Source organism: Echinops telfairi, unplaced genomic scaffold (genome assembly GCF_000313985.2).
Source record: "Echinops telfairi isolate 266 unplaced genomic scaffold, ASM31398v2 ScPeMD7_7412;HRSCAF=8450, whole genome shotgun sequence".
Classification (NCBI taxonomy): Eukaryota; Metazoa; Chordata; class Mammalia; order Afrosoricida; family Tenrecidae; genus Echinops; species Echinops telfairi.
In genome coordinates, this window is record NW_022111312.1 from 13,833,801 (window position 1) to 13,851,346 (window position 17,546).

General features: G+C 49.0%; 1 protein-coding gene and 1 pseudogene across 1 annotated transcript in view; both read right to left on the reverse strand.

Moving 5' to 3' along the window:
• Positions 1–389: 389 nt before the first annotated feature.
• Positions 390–17,546, reverse strand: part of RILPL2 (Rab interacting lysosomal protein like 2) — an 18,727-nt gene continuing 1,570 nt past the window's right edge. Inside the window, exons 2-4 of the mRNA XM_004709612.2 lie at positions 10,852–11,003; positions 3,432–3,545; positions 390–973 (exon numbers count right to left, since the gene is read on the reverse strand). Of these exons, the coding sequence (XP_004709669.1) occupies positions 943–973; positions 3,432–3,545; positions 10,852–11,003 (297 nt within the window). The 3' untranslated portion in view covers positions 390–942. The remainder of the gene's footprint in view (positions 974–3,431; positions 3,546–10,851; positions 11,004–17,546) is intronic.
• LOC123522469 lies at positions 9,299–10,838 on the reverse strand (annotated as a pseudogene).

Sequence of the window (17,546 nt, forward strand, 5' to 3'; positions counted from 1 at the left end):
GAGCCTTGGTTGCTGAGGTCTATGAACTGGAGATTAGTACCAATCCCCATACCCGCTGTGTTGCTCCAAAGAACAAATGAAATCCATGGAGCAGGCATAGAACATTCCAGAAGCTGTTACTAAGAAGCCTCCAGAATGTGTTCAGCATCTCATTAGCTCCTCTGCAGAACGCAGAGCCGCCCGCTCACTCAGCCTGTTTCCGAGACTCCTAGAAGACCAGTCCCCCCTATCTTACCACCTCCGAAATCAAGAGGCGTCTTCCTGTCGATGGTGTCCTTAAAGTTCTGACTGCCAGCACTTTTCCCCCTTGCAAAAGCAGTGGGCCCACTGGAATATGGTGTGGACTTAACAAGAGCATCTGTCAACTGCCAGAGACAATTCCAAAGCAATTCCAGAAAGTATAAAACCAGCTTTACTTGAATACAAAATCATGGAAAGAGTCACGTTAACAAAAAATCACACATTCTCCAAATATCACTGGAGCCACTGTGGGAATGTCAGTCCCCCAGTTAGCTGCACACCTTTCCTTCCCTTCTCGCTGGTGGCTGATGTCCTTCTCAGCTTCCCGGTCATCTGAAGGTTGGGGTTAGTGGGATGCCCATCAATGCTCTGGACACCCTCTGGGCAGGGCAGGGGCGGGGGTAGGAGGTGGGCCTCACTGAACTTTGTTCTTGCTCTCTAGACGTCTTTGGGCTTCTCACCTGCCCTGGTCATCCCTTCAGAGGGCATCCCTTCAGAGGGCATCCCAGTACTGTCATTGGGAAGGATCCCGTGAGAAATCTCACCTCCTCCCAGACTGCTTTGAGGAGGAAGCAGATGAGCAGGCACAGTGTGTGTGTGTCTGTGTGTCTGTGTGTCTGTGTGTGTATAAGAGATGAATTCTGGAGTCATCAGAGTGTCTTTTCAAGTCTTGGTACTTGCTGCCTTGGTCGCAACCATAGTCTACGTCTGCTTCCCTGACCGGAAAAAGAACCTGCATAGAGAGAGGGAGGTTAGAGGGAACGAATGATGCAAGGAAGGCATACAGAAACCTGGAACATCTGTAAGCAAATGACTCAAAAATGGATGGAGGACTTAGTATGGGGAGTGCCTGTCCTAAGGAAGCCTGAGAATGCCGTTGGGTAAGCGCTGAACTGGTGACCATAATGTCGACGCTTTGAACCCATCAGCCGTTCAGCGGGAGAAAGATGGGGCTGTTTGTACATTCTCGGAACCGACTGGATGGTGGTGGATTTTGGTGTTTGTGGTTTTTGGTATGATGGGGAGACCCTGGGTGGCCCGGACGGGGCAAGCCTGGCTGCTGATGGAAAGGTGGGAGGTTTGAATCCACCTTGGAAGACGGCCGTGGTCACCTCCAACTTCCAAAAACTAGCCACGGACCCTCCCTGGAGTGCAGTTCTCCTCAAGCACGTATGGGGGCGCCACTCACAGATGCTAACTTGCTGACACAGGTTTCCTAGAAGACCACCCACTCACTACCTGTAATTGGATTCCGACTCATCGTGACCCTGAAAGACAGAGCGGGTCTCCAAGGCTGAACATCTTTATGGGAGCAGACAGCATCATTTTTCTCACAGGGAATGGCTGGTGGGTTTGAACTGCCAACCATGCATGCAGTCGGCAGCCCAACGGTCCATTCGCTGTGCCAACAGATGCCAGGCTCCTTCCGTCTGCCTGATAAGGCGTCTACCCTAATCCAAATCGTGCCATGTTTCGGTGGCTGTTAAAGCAGCGGTTCTCAATCTGTGGGTCTCAACCCCTTTGGGGGTCAAACGACCCTTTCACAGGGGTTGCCCGATTCATCATAGTAGCAAAATGACAGTAATGAAGCAGCAATGAAAATAATGTTATGGTTGGGGGTCACCACAGCATGAGGAACTGTATGAAAGGGTTGAGGCATCAGGAGGGTTGAGAACCACTGCTTGGTTCAAGACCCCTCACTAAGAGGCCTTGGCCTCAAAAACACTTGCCCTCAGGCTGCACAGAACAAACATTTTATTTTTCCTCGTTAGCCTCACAGTCCACTCAAGTAACCCCAAGGAGGAGGCAGAAAGAAAACCGTACTTCATATGTCCTGGAAGCCTCATTTATAATAGGGTTCTGACTTGCCACCATCAGATCCGGTACCCGGGGTGGGAGCAGGCACTGTTTGGCTCTTGGCACCTCAGAAGGGCCTTTCTGTGGAGAGAGATACTCTGCTGGCTTTGCTCTGACTCTGCTCCCTCCAGCCTTCCTCCTGCCCCGCACCCCAGCGATAGACTGCCAGACTGCAGCATGCAGAGTCTTCCTGTTTGTGCATGTCCCCTGACGGACCTGGGTACGAATTTCCTGGAGGCCTCCCCTTGGAGAGATTCAGACTGGGGCAGGGGTAGGGAACGTGCTGCCTGAGAAATTAAGACCGGCTAACATCATCCGCTGCACCAAAGAGAAGCGGCACCTGCCATCACATTACGGGTGAGTGAAGGAAACGTTTCACCAAATAAAGCAGGCGAGTTTTTAAGCTGGTCAATTTGTACGGCCTGAGAATGATGTTATAAATAGTCGAATGGACCTTGGCAGAAAAAGGTTCCCTGCAACCTTCCCTAGGGCAAAGAGGCCAAGTCGGGGGTGACCCCGTGTGTCTCAGGGGAGGACTGTTATGCTTCACAGTGTTCTCAGGGGCTGACCCTTCATGGCAGGAGCTCGCCAGGCATCCTTCCGAGGCACCTCAGGGTGACCTCAAGCCTCCAATCTCTCAGTAAACAGCCCAAGTTGAAGGTTAAGGGGTATGGGGAATCAGAGTCCTTTAGCCCCAATGATGAGTAGTTAATGTGTGATTGCTTGTGCTGGTGCATCTGTATATTGTCCCGTGTCATATATGGTGATCGCATCACCAGACAGACACAGAATGTTGAGTCTAGAGTCACACTCCCTTGAGTTCAAACCTTCACGTCGCTCTTATTCTCGGTGTGACCTTGGGAACATTCGTTGACCGATTGGCCTCTGTTTTCCCTTCTGGAAGATGGGGCTAATAATAGCATCACCCTCACTGGGTCCTTGCAACAGCGGGAGGTGGGGGGGTGGGGGGGTGTTGGGTTGGTATATGCCAAGTGTCTGGACTCAGGGTCAGCAGATGTTCCACTCCCCTGGCACTAAGTTCATGTTTGCAGCACCCTGGGCGAGAGGGGCACCTTCTTCAGCCCCACCTCCCAACTTTAATATCTGTTTGGTGCACAGGTTAGGTTTCCAAACTTATTTGACCTACTACTCCCTTTTCAGGAAAAAAAAATTACTCAGTGCCCCCCCTGGCAATGAAAAACTTTTGTGCTATAGCCCATAATCCAGGGTAAAGTGTCGCCTCCCTGGATGGCTCCAGCCCTTCCCCCAAGGGACGTATCACCCACTCTGGGAGGCAGCGGTTCAATGGAAATGGGGCCAGAAAGGTGTCTTACAGCTTCTTGATGACGGTCTTCTCCTCCTTGTTCACTCTAGCAGGGCCGGTCCTGGGAACCAGGGCACCCTTTTCTCGTCTTCCTCCTGGATCTTCTCTTGGGGGAATCAGGCCACTTGCAAAAGGGAAAAAGATGCAAATGAGTCAGCGGTTTCATCACACGGGTCTCATCTGTGCACTTCTTGCAGGGAGGCGTCTTCGTCATGACTGTTACAAGATAATGGGATTTCTAAAGCAGAGGGGGCGTCGGAAACGAGGAAGACCCTCAACAAGATGGATTGATACAATGGCCGCAACTCTGGGCTCGAACACCATGGCCATCAGGACAAGGGTGGCCCGGGTCCAGGCGGGGGGCTGTTCCTTTGTACACGGGGTCACTGTGAGCTGGAGCCGCCTTGGGGCAGCCAACGCCAATCGTTGAGAACAACCAGAGACAGCTCGGGAGGCGCACACACCTCAGCGCAGTCAACCGTTTGAGATCAAAAGGGCTTCATTTACCCAAGGACGAAATTCAGACGGGTTAGGAAAGCAGGGGGCACTGCAACAGGAAAACACAGGGAGGAAGTGCAATGCGAGCTGGGACTGCAATGGATGAGTTGCAGCAAAAAGTATGAATTTTGGTCTCCAAATTGATAGGCTTTACACACCTCCACCTCATTCACAACAAGAAGTGTTTTTGGAAAAAAAAAAATCCAAGAAGAGGCAAGACAGCCAGGGTGCAGTGTAGCACCAAGGAGGCACACAACATTCCTCGAGTTCTTTAATGCTTCCTCCCTCCCCCCACTATCATGACCCCAGTTCTAGCTTACCAATCTGGCTAGACAGGAGTATGTGCACTGGTAGAGATAAGAGCTCTCGACACACAGAATCCAGGGCAGATAAACCCCTCAGGACCAATAATGAGAGTAGCGATACCAGGAGGGGAAGGGGAAGGTGGGGACGAAAGGGGGAACCGATCTTAATGATCGACATACAACACCCCCCGGGGGGATGGACAACAGAAACGTGGGTGAAGGGAGAAGTGGACGGTGTCAAATAGGAAAATAAAAGAAATTTGTAAATTATCAAGGGTTCACGAGGGTGAGATGGGAAAAAGGAGGAGCTGATAACCCATGGCTCAAGTCAAAAGAAAATGTTTTGGAAATGATGATGGCAACATAGGTACAAATGTGCTTGATACAATGGATGCATGGATTGTTGTGAGAGCTGTTAAGAGCCCCCAATCAAATGATTTATTAAAATTAAAAGAAGAAGAAATCAGAAGAACATTTGGATATGGAAGCACAGACTTCCAGTGCCTGGTGACCATGCGCCCCTGAATAGGGTCATTCTGTAGGACAGGCATGGCAGCCTCACTGCACAAGGCACACAGGATGGGAAACGGCAGAGTGGCACCGGAGACAACCTTGTCAACCTCCCTTCTATCACAAACGGTCCCGAGTCTGGACTCAGGCCCTCCATGCACGCAGTGGCTAAGAGAACACCCCAGGTGACATGTGGGCTTCACCACAATATATACAACACTCGATGTTTGTTTTTCATAAGCGCCATCGAATCGGTTCTGACCCAGAGCAACCCTCTGCATGACAGAACAGAACACTGAACGCTCCTGCTCCATCCTTACAAGTGTTCCTGTGCCTGAGCCCATTGTGGCAGCCACCGTGTCAATCCATCTTGGTGAGGGCCTCTGTCTTTGTCACCAACCCTCCTCCGCTTTACCAAGCATAATGCCTTTCTCCCGGGACTCCAGGGTCTCTCATGACATTATGTCCAAAGTATGTGAACGGGGTCTTGCCGTCCTTGCCTCTAAGGAACCGTCTGGCCATGTGTCCTCCAAGACAGATCGGTTTGTCCTTGTAGCTGTGCATGGTACTTTCAGTATTCCTCTCCAGCACCACAATTCAAAGGCATCGATTCTTCTCCCGGCTTCCTTATTCAGTGTCCAACTTCCGCTTGCTTAGGAAGCAATGGGAAATACCGTGGCTTGGGTCAGGCTCACCTTAGTCCTCAAAGTAACGCCCTCCTTGCACCAGACAACACTAGATCCTCGATGGAATCCTGCTGCTTTTAGCCTGACCCACATGACAGGCGGTGCCCACATGCTCTCGGGGAACTCACTTGCCACTGGAAACGAAAGGCGTGGCTTCATTCAGTCAAACTGCTCTTGGCAGCAGCGTTTAGCTGCTCCTCTTTGGAACCACGGATGTCTGCCCTGGCAGGAGCCCTGGTGGGGCAGTGATTAAGCGCTCCCCTTGTAACTGGAAGGTTGGAAGTCTGAACTCACCGGCCACTCTAGGGGGAAAAATCCGAGGTGACCATGCCTCTAATGACTGCAGTACAGGAATGCTGTGGGATGGCTCTCTATGGTGCTGGTGGGTCGTTCTGAGCTGGAGTCAGCTTGGCTGACAAGGAAGTACTTATCCAAAGAGATGCGAAGAGGCCTTTCCACAGAGAGGGTCGCAACCTCAACCGAAGTTGAGACGGTGATTGAATTCCGGTTCGTAGGACTCAACCCTTTTGGATTCGGCTTCTTGGAAGAGTTCGACTCTGACTGCTGCTCTCTCAAATTTATTACAGTTTCTGAATACTATCACTCAGACTCTGATGAAAGATCAGAGTACGATGTAGTGACGTAATTACTAGAGAGCCCTGCAGGTCAGGGCCCCTCTTTTCATGGTGTCAGTGCTAGCGTCTACCCCTGTGGATATAACCCCATCCTGGAGGGGGCTTTCTGAGACTGGCTCAAGGCGGGGCAGAACCTTGTTAGACTCACGTTACCCCCTCTGTTTCCTTAGGCATCCGGGCTGCAGAAGGCAACCATCACACCTTCGTCACAGCCACCTTTGCGGCCGCCCCTTCCCAAGTGAGCGTGAGCAGAAGACGGGTGCCGGGTCACTGGTGAGGAACACCAGTCAGGCGCCAGTGACCGACCGCCCTGAGAGACAACAGGCCCAGGACTCAGGAGGGCCATCTGGACAGGAGTCCATGTGTGCTTTTCGGCCGGGCTAAGCAAGTGAGACCTGCTTTCTCTTCGGGCCTCTCATCCTCCTGCTCTGGGCTCTGCATGTGGTGTGTTCTTTTTCTTGGGACTTGACTGCATTTCACCAGCTGCCCTTCTACAGGTCTGCAGAGGAAGAGGATCCTTCAGACGATGGCTCAACTTTGGAATTGTCATGAGCCAGATCCTTAATGGTTATTGAGACGTTTCAGCAAATTGTAGAACCCTGAGATGTGAGGTGTGTTAGTTAGTCTGGGTAGACTAAAGAAACAAACTCATAGATACGTATATGTGTATAAAAAAAGAGCTTTATATACAAGAGCAACTAAATATTGAGAAAACATCCTAGGCCGGTCCAGATCAAGCCCATAAGTCCAATATTAATCAATAAGTCCGATATCAATCTATAAAATTATCTTTAGACTCACCAAACACAAACAATGATGCTGAATGCAGGAAGATCACAGGCCAGTGGGCAGAAATGTCTTGTGGATCCTCTGGCGGTAGAAGCATCTCAGTGCTGGCGTGGGTCTCCACATGCCTTCTCCAGCTCTGGGCTCTGGCTGCATCAGCATAGCTCTATCAGGCTCATCATCAGTCATGTCTCGCAGGGAGTGAGCCTGTGTCCTGCCTCCAGTGAGCTATTTATCTCCTTAGCGCTTCCAAATGAGGTCATCAAGCTGCGACCTGATTGGCAGGCTAAACTCCACTCCTTCACTCTTACAGTCTCAAATTGACAACACAGTATGTAACTACCACATGAGGGAATGTACTAAGTGAAGGAGTGGTGGTTGATATTAGGGATAATGGAGTGGTAGAATCTTTTGGGACTATTTGGACAGTTGGGATATCTTTTATCTCCACCTCCTTGTGACCCAACTCACTGTCATTGAGTCCATGCTGACTCACAGAAACCCTATAGGACAGGGCAGAACAGACTGTAACTGTTTACAGGAGTAGAAAGGAGGAGTGGCTGGTGGTTTTGAACTGCTGACCTTTCAGATCACAGACCAAGTCTTTTTTTTTCCCCTCCCAACAGTTTTATTGGCATATAATTCACATATCATAAAATTCAGTAGTTCAATCACATCAAGAAGAGTTGTCCCATCATCATCACAGTCAGTGTTAGAACATGTGGTTCATTCTTGTCCTCCTCGTTATTAGCTCCCCGTTTCCCCCCAACCCCCCTGCCACGCCCCCAAGAAACCAGTCCTCTAGTTACTGTCTCTATATATTTCATATACAGAAACACATTAAAAACAAAACTAACAACAATAACAAAGCAAAATAGATAAAAACCTCAATTGAAAAGAAAGCAGAATATATTAAAAACTAGAACAAAGTTGAATGGATTATAAAGGAAGATCAAATGATAAGGTGCTAAATTTTAACCTAACTGAATCTGCAACAATCCACTTTGCCATGTATTCCCCCTAACAGCAAGGCTACTCACAGCCCTGGCCCATGGCCAGAGGGCTTAACCCACATGTATTTCCCCTTCATTTAAAAGCAAAAACTGAAACAGCCTTCAAAATGGGTCAAAAGGGGAATCAACTGGTATTATATTCTAACCTAAATATTTGGCCATGATTGACATCACAGTGTTCTTTTTTTGGTAACAGGGCTATTCACATCCTTCAACTATCATCGGAGGCCATTCACCGGAGGCTTGACCCGTGTGTGGACCCTGCAAATGGATGCTGGGCCTCCACTGCCGTCATCTCACTCACTGCCGTCCAGCCAGTGCCAGCCACAGTGACACTGCAGGCAGGGTAGAAGGTAACTCTTTACAGACGGAGAAAGCCGTTTCCCCCCACAGAGCAGCTGGTGGACACTAGCTGCGGACCTTGAGGATGGCAGCCCAGTGTGTGTGTGACCGCCATGCCACTGCCGCCAGGTCAACATCCATAGGCTTCTGCAGATGCAGTGTCACGCCCCTCCCTCGGACACGCTTCCCTCCTTTAGATTTGCATTATTTCTAATCCTTGGATCACCCAGGGGGCTTCTTCCAGTGGACTTAGTTGATACCACACTTCGATGGCTGCTTGTTTGAAAACAAGCTTGTAAGACTCCCTGGAACTACTCTTGTATTAATTTTTTAAAATCATTTTATTGGGGGCTCTTACATTTCTTATCACAATCCATACATCCTTCCATTGTGTCAGCACATTTGTACATTTGTTGCCATCATCATTTTCAAAACGTTTTCTTTCTACTTGAGCCCTTGGTATCAGCTCATTTCCCCCTCCCTCCGCACTCCCCCTTCCCTCATGAGCCCTTGATAATTTATAATAATTATTCTGTCATAGCTTACACTGTCCAAAGTCTCCCTTCACCCACTTTTCTGTTGTCCATCCCCCAGGGAGGAGGTTATATGTAGATCCTTGTCATCGGTTCCCCCGTGTATTAATTTTTTTAAAGAAACTACTGACAATTTATGATGTGCTTCTCCAGGGAAAGGTCCCTCCAGAGGACATGTCCAACGTACATGCGCTGAAGTCTGACCATCCTGGCTTCTTTATTTCCTTTTTTTTGGAATTGAAAAAGTTTAGATTTAGCATTAGCCAGCTGGGCTCAGTTTAGATAATTCAATTCTGTTGGCAACATCTAAAGCAGAGGTTCTCAACCTGTGGGTTGCACCACCTTTGGGGGTTGAACAACCCTTTCACACGGGTCACCTAAGACCATCGGAAACCATGTAAATACTTATATAATTACATATTGTTTTGTGATTAATCACTGTGATTTAATTATGTTTAATTTATAACAATGAAAATACATCCTGCCTATCAGATATTTATGACAATTCATAACAGTAGCAAAATGACAGTGATGAAGTAGCAATGAAAATAATGCTTTGGTTGGGGGTCACACCACATGAGGAACTGTAGGAAAGGGTCATGGCGTGAGGAAGGCTGAGAACCGCTGCTCTAAAGCGTCATCGTCAGGAGCCAGTGGAACATATGCCTTCTTCTTACCATCAGGCCTGATCAAGGTGTTGACCTTGGCTACGTCAATGTCAAAGGTCTTCTTTACAGCCTGTGTGATCTGGTGCTTGTTGGCTTTGACACCCACAGTGAACACAAGTGTGTTGTTATCTTCCATCTTCTTCACGGCAGACTCGGTGGTCCAGGGGAACTTGATGATGGCATAACGGTCCAACTTGATGATGGCATAATGGTCCTGGGGGAGGGGGGGCGCTCTTTCCAGGGTATCTGGGCTGCCTTCTTAGTCTCAGGGTCTTGGGCCCCCAGAAGGCGGGTGACGTGTGGATCTTCTTTTTGTGTGTGTGGCTGTGGACGCCTTTCAGCACGGCCTTCTTGGCTTTTAAAGCCTTTGCTTTGGCTTCTGTTTTGGGAGGGGCAGGGGCTTCCTTCTCTGCCTTTGGCGGCATCTTCGTCAAAAGGGGTCACCCTCCTGGCTTCTGAGGAGCACCCTCACTGTTCTTCCACAAAGATCGATTGGGAAAGCCATGCCGGAGCGAGCTGCAGCTCTTTCTTCCCAACTCTTGCTTGTCCTAGGATCCAGTCTGTACACGGATGTCACTGTCATCTTCCTTAGCTTTTAATGTTTAAAACACTTTAAACTTTCAGAAAAGTTTTATGATGACTGTAAGGATTTCCCATAGGCCCTTTGCACACACGCCTCCAAAAGTCTGTCTCTCTTGTCTGTTCGTCTGCCCATCCATCATCTGTCCACCCACCCGTTCACCTTCCGAACCATTTAAGAGTACGTTGGAGACAGCATGCTCTCTAACGCCTGCATACGTCGGCGTGTGTTGCCTATGAATGAGGGCATTCTCTGACAAAACCACAGAGTTCAGTCCTCAAGATCATCCTCTGGGTCTTTTAAAAAAGTAAGTCAGACCTCCTCTTTCTCTTAAGCAAAATGTCAACAGCCTCTCATTGCACTCAATGTCAATGTCAAATTCAAGCTCCTTCCTGTGGCTGCCCAGGCAGACCTCTCCCGGCCCTTTCTGACTCCCACTCTCCCTTGCAATCAGGGGCCCCACTATCGGTTTCTAGCCATGTTTGTTCCCCCTTCAGGGCCTTGGCAACCTCCTCTTCTATTCTGCTCCCGAAACCTTTACATGGTTGCCCGTTTGTTGACATTCATCAAAGGGGTCTTCTCTGACCACCCAGTCTCAAAACAGCAAGGCCCCAGCACCCCTCCCTGAGCTCACTGCACTTCACTTTCTATTCTGCTCCTTGTCTCACGATCCTGCGTCACAGTCTGGGCTTTGTGGGTTGCCTGTCTGCCCCACCAGACTAGCATGGGCTCACTCTTTGGCTACTCCGGGACCATTACCTGCAGGGTCTGCAACAGTGTCCGGAGCATATTAGGTCTTTACGGCATTAAATGGGGGGCGGGGGTGGGGAGAAGGAATTTGTACCCTGGAGCCCCCAGGCAGGTCTGCACCTACTTCTTGTAGCACTGCAGCTCTTCCTGTGCTACCAGGAGCTGGGCTTTGAGTCTGTTCCGCTCCTGCAGCACGTCCCTCAGCTCCTGCAGCGTGAAGCGTGGCCGGTTGGGGTCGGTCAGATCCACCACCATCTTGTCGGGCCCCAGGCTCACCTGGAAGACAAGACAGCTCTTGAGCAGGTTCCCCGAGGATGGCTTTCCATCTCAGAAAGGAAGGAACTCGGGTTTTGTCACTCCTAGGGACTCTATACCTCGGGTTACTCTGAGCCAGGACCAACCCAACAACAGCAGCACAAACAGGGACCCTGTAAAGGAGCCTTGGTTTGAACCCACCGGCTGCTCTGCAGAGACACTGGAGGTTGTCCTGCTCAGGCGAGCGGTCTACTCCGCTCTCTCAGTGAAACAAACTCACTGCCGGCCAGTCGACTGTGACTCATAGTGACCCTATGAGTCAGGCAGAGTGGAACTGCCTCTGCGGGTTTCCCAGACTGCAAACAGAGTCGGTCTCATTCAGACCCCGGTGGACGGCAATGGGTTTGGGATTTTAGTTGGCGGCGCACTCGGATGGTCACTGGGAGGTGGGCAGTTCCCACCCACACCGTGTGGCCGTGGGAGCAAGACCTGGTGACCTGCTCTGGTAAAGATGACAGCTGAGGAAGCCCAGTGGGGGCATTCTACTCTCACACCCGGGGTCACTGGACATTGGAAGTGACCCTAACCTGGACCTTAGGCCCCGAGCCTTAGCCGATTAGAAGGGTTTTGTCAATGGTGAAGCAGCAGAAGTGTCGGGGGGAAACATGAGCTGATCGCAAGGGCTCAAGCAGAAAGAAAAGGTTTTGAAAAGGACGATGGCAACCTAGGTACAAATGTGCTTGAGACAATGGATGGATGCATGGATTGTGATAAGAGTTGTCAGGGCCCCCCAATAAAATGATTTTTTTAAAAAGCAAAAGTGTCAAGTTTCTGTTATGAGTTTCACTGTGTTTCCCCACCCACCCACCCCCGCCCCACCCCAGGTGATATTAAAATCTGACTTTTTAGTACCTAGGCGTGTGACTTCATTTGAAAATAATGCCTCTGCAGGTGTAACTAGGTAAGTTAGAATGAGGTCATACCAGAGTAGCAGGGCCCTAATCCAAAGAGATTAGTGCCATTGTGAGACCCTGCATGGGATCCTACATTTTAAAAAAACGCTATAAAGGCTATTATTAGGACCAAGGTTATTATCGGGACAACTGCTGTACAAGACCTCTTTAAAGTATCAAACAGCAAGGATGTCACTTTGAAGACTAAGGTGTGCCTGACCCAAGTCATGGCGTTTTCTTTCTCTATTTTTTAATCATTTTATTGGAGGCTTGTACAGCTCTTATCACAAATCCATCCATCCATGTACTGTGTCAAGCACATTTGTACATTTGTTGCCGTCAGCGTTGGCCAGGATGTTTTCAATGGTCTCACATGCACATGAAAGTCGGACCTTGAACGCAGAGGAGGGAGGAAAACGGATGCATTTGCACTGTGGTGCTGGTGAAGAACAGGGAAAGTACCACGGGCTGCCGAAAGAACAAAAAGATCTGTCTCGGAAGACGTACAGCCAGAATGCTTCTTGGAGGTGAGGATGGCAAGACTTCGTCCCACAGACTTGAGATGTTATCATCAGGAGAGACGGGGGCCTGGAGAAGGGCATCGTGACTGGTAAAGTAGAGGGACGATGGAAAAGAGGCAGGATGAAGAGATGGAGGGACACAGTGGCCGCCACAGTGGGCTCAAACACAAGAACAACGGGAGGACGGCGCAGCAGGACCGGGCGGTGTTTCCTTCTCACGGGGCTGCTATGAGTCAGAACCGACTGGCCAGCACCAAGCAGCCACACGTGCATGTGAACGCTGGACAGTGATGAAGGAGGGCCGGGGAAGAATCGATGCCTTTGAATGATGGCGTTGGCACGCGGGGTAGTTGGATGATTTGATGTCACCTTGAATTTGTATGAAAGCGTCGGGGTGGCGCCCCACCTGTCAATCAGAGCAGAGCCTGATGATGCTTCCTTAGGAGCCTGGCCTTCTTCTAAGAGAGCAAAGGACACTTCCCCTCTGTCTCCATGCTGGGACTCTGCCCATCTCCAGCGGCAGCCCCACATGTTCCCACTGACTTTGGATCCGTGTGACTCGGCACCCACTCGGGCCTGTGATCTCCCTGCATCCTGCTTCACCTTTCCGCGTCACTGGCCTGCAGCTCCGTGAGCCTGAGGACCTCCTCTGCCCTCACTAGCCTTTGGACTTAGGGACTTACGTTGGAGTGGGCTGGGATGCCTTCGTGATGTAGGATGACTTCTTCTTGAAATAAAGCTCTATCTTATACATCTGTGAACATCGCTGGCTTTGTTTCTCAAGACAACCCAGCCTAACAGAGCCAGAAATGCTGACAGTACAATGGAATGCTGGAACATTCCTGTCCCAACAAATCTGTCTTGGAAGGAGGTCCGCCAGAATGCTCCTCAGAAGTCAGGATGGAGGGACTTCACCTCATCTACTTTGGACATGTTGGCAGGAGAGACCAGTCCGTCCCTGGGGAAGGACATCATGCTTGGGAGAGGGTCAATGAAAAAGGAATGGACTGACACAGTGGCTGTAACGGTGGGCTCCAACAATAATCGGGAGGGTAGCAGCGCATTGGGCAGGGCTTTATTCTGTGGTTATTGGTTGTTACTGATGGGGCAGCACCTCACACCAACATGTCCTAGGAAACAGACATAGTATTTATCCATCATATCTGTAACAGAAATGCAAATCCTTGAGGAAATCACATGCTTTAATAAATAACAGCTACTCAAGGAGTTCTGGCGGCCCTCTCAGGTGAGGCATTAGACTGCTAATTAAGCACAAGAGCCTTGATTCAAACCCACCAGCCGAGCCAAGGAAGAAAGGTGAAGCTGTCTGCTCCAGTCCAGACTTACAGTCTTGGAAACCATTAGGGAGGACTCCTTGGAGTGGGGTTTGGTTATGTGGGTTCTGGAGGACAAGCACAAACATTTGCATATGTATATAGGTATGTATATCTGTGTGCACATTCGTATGTTCAAAGGAGGAGTGAGAAATTAAAACACATGGCAAAACATTAACACCTGCCATCAAGAGAAATGGTGCACAGGTGTTCCTGTAACTTTCCCATGGGTTTGAAGTTCCTTCAAAATAAGACTAAAACAAAGCACATGTGCATTAATAGTAAAAAAAAAGTCAAATCCATGGCCATCGAATAGATACTGACTCCTTCTGAGCCTGTAAGAGGGAGTAGGTCTGTTCATTTGGGTTTCTGAGATAATAAGTCTGTGGGAGCAGATAGTGGCTGGTGGTTTCACACTGGTGACCTTGCGGTTAGCAGCTCAAGGAGAAACCACTGTGCCGCCACGGGGCTCCAAGTGGCCGTCCTAGGTGCTGGTCATGTGCCTGTCGCCTCCATTCACAAAGGAAGAAAACGATCGTTGCAGTTGGAGGGTAGTGAATGTGGAAATGCCATTTTATTTGTAAATGTGGTTTGACTCCTCTAAACGGAATGTCCTATGTCAATTCACAGATCTCTGCGTGCCAGATCCACGTCCCCTGGTAGGCTCAAGAACTCTTCGGGACCTCCAGGCTGGGTGATTGATAGTCCCATACAATGGGGTTTTTTAAAAAGCCAATAGAAATGAGGATGCTCCTTCTATTCTGCTTTGGTACACCTTCCAAACTAGGCTAACCGAAAATAAGGGAGAGGCAGAACAGTGGATATAGTAGGCTATCATTTATATAAAACAAATGGGAAAATGTATTCATATCTGCTGTGTTGCATAAAGTATCTCTGGAAGAAGACCTGAGGTGTGCATCACTTCAATTCTCTACAGGGAGAGGAACAGGGCGACAAAGGTGGAGAGAGATGAGAGGGAGATTTTTAGCGGTCCACAGTTTTGTACTTTTTGGAGTAATGTATTTCCTGTGCCTTTGGTGAAGATGTGTCCTGCAGTGGAGGTTCTACAAGGCTGTTGGGTGGCATCAGTGACATACATCACACTGTGAGACCATTATTTCCGCCCTAGTGGTTCTGTTTCCCTTGGTCTAGTTTCCCGGCCTTCTCATCTTCGTTTGAAAGTGACTGCTGACTGTTGGGTTTTGCATGCATATATATATTTTTTAAAAGGACAATGCATATGATTTTTATGAAATATCTAGTTGCATTCAACACTTATTCCCCCTGCCCGTTCTCCATTGCCCCAGCTATTCAGACTGTGGTTTGGGAGGACGAGTGCTGCCTGTGGCAGTGGGTCCGCTTTGTCCCACACAAGAAGTCACCCAGCTCTTGAGCAGACTGTACCATCTTCAGGGCCTTAATGGGGTTTCTACATCATCGTGCCTCCCACTGGGATAAGAAGTTGACTGTCCTGTCCAGCTGTGGGCTGAATGATCTTAGGGAAATCATTTTAACTTCTCTGAATCTCAAAAGCATACGATGTGCGTAATGATTCTTAACCATTGCACAAGACAGATATTAAAGCAGGGCCTCACCTATAAATATGATTGGCATGACTTAGGGGTGCCAAACCCCACAATATCAAACCCATGCCCTCTAGTCGATTCTGACTTACAGCGGCTCTGTATAGTGTTTCTGACACTGTCCATCTTTATGGGAGTAACCACAAAGAGTTTGGGCTGTTTTTGTTTTGTTTGTTTTTTTCATTTTTCTCCCTCGGTGTGGCTGATGGGACCGAGCCACTGGCCTTGTGATTGACAGCTCAATGCCTAGCCCACAGCATCACCTTAGACGTAGAAATGGGTTAAAAGAAAGGATTCCAGTGGCTCTTCCAAAAGGTAAACATCGAATTATCACATGACCCAGCAGTCCCAATCCAAATCATATGTATAACAAACAGAACGGAAGGCAGGCTCACAGATCCTTGTGCACCAGAGAACACTGCACCATTATTCAAACACGTGGGGGCAGGGGAACAGCTCAAGTGTCTTCAACAACCGGATGGCTAAACAAAATGTGTTCTGCCAACACGACGGAAATGGAATACGACTCAGTCAAAAAGAGAAACGAAGGCCTGATTCACACTAACCCATGGATGAACGCTGAAAACACAATGCTGAGTGGTGTGAGTCAGGCACAAAAGTGCAACCAGTGTAATGACCGCATGCAAATTAAACAGGGTACATATTTCATTGGTACTACAATGAACCCTACAGAGACCAAAGTAATTTAGTGGTTAGTAAGGGTCAGAGAAAAAGAAGACCCTCAGCTTGCTGGGTTGATACAGTGGTTGTAGCGATGGGCTCAAACAGGGTGATGGGTTTCAGGATGGCTCCGGATTGGGCAGCGTTTCCTTCTGGGGCACGCAAGGTCACTCTTAAATTGGAACGGACTTGATGGGACCTCGCTCACCACCACATGGGCTGAAGGAGGGGGAGAATGAGGAGTTACTGTAGGAAGGTTGCCGTTTGGGGTGGTGGCAAAGGTTTGGAAATACATAGTGATGTATGGCTATAGGACATTGTGAATGTATTTAATGACACTTTAAAAAGTCCCGCCCCTAAAAAAAAACAACCCACGTTCAAATGGTAAATGTTATATATAGATTTAACCACAAAAAGGAAGAAGTGTAATCAGGGAGGTTCCTGGGAACCCTAACTCTTCCTATGAATTTCAAGAACCCAGTTCCTGGCATCCTTGATGGGTCACTTTCTCCATGTGTTATCTAGGGCTGGGTGTACGGGGGAGGGGGGGTGTTCCTGCTCCCATTTCTGAAGGACATAGGAACCATTTCTAGCACTCAAGTGACCCTCCCACCGCTGCCCGGAGTAGCTGCCAATGTGCTCTCTGTAAGATTATTTTGCCTGATGTTGAACTTCACAAAAAGTGGCAAGAGGCTGTCCCTTTTCCCTCCATGCAGCGCTAGAGAGCCAGTTCATACTGTGGGGGTCTCAGAGGCCTGTTGTCTTTCATGGTTGTGCAGTATTCCACGGTTTGAATACAGTGCCACTGGGGAAAATCTTCCCTCCTGTCTGCAGTGTGGGACAATGAGGAGAAAAGCAACTGGGACACTCTGGTGCATGTCTTCTCGGCATTCATGCGCACTCTTTTCTCTGTGGTTCCGGAAGTGTGGTTTCTGGTCCAGCAGAAGGGCCAACGGTATCAGCACCCCCTGGGCACTGGACAGGAATGCAAATTCCCAGGTCTTATTCAAACCCCAGCCAAACCTGCTAGCTTGGAGCTAATTCTGAATCATAGTGACCCTGCATGACTACCTCAAAGCATTTCCAAGGATGCAAATCTTTTTATTTTTTAGGATGTACACCTTTTGCCTCACTGGGTTGGAAGGACTGATTTTTTTTTTGTTTACAGTCGACCGCTTAGTAACACTAATCTGCCGGGGTTCCTTGCCCCAAAGAGTAAATCCACTGCCCTCAAGTAAATTCTAATTCATAGCAGAACAAGAACACTGTCGTTTAATAGAATCAACTCATTGTTACCCTAAAGGACAAAGTAGAACTGCCCCACTGAGATCTTTATGAAAGCAGCCTGTCCACATCTCTCTCCCATGAAGCAGCTGGCAGGTTTGAACCAATGAACTTTTAGTATCGGAAGTGATCTGAAGTACTGCCACCAGGTCCCATTCAAAACTCTACTTACTGCCACCAAGTCGATGGCAACCCCTAGCAACCCTAT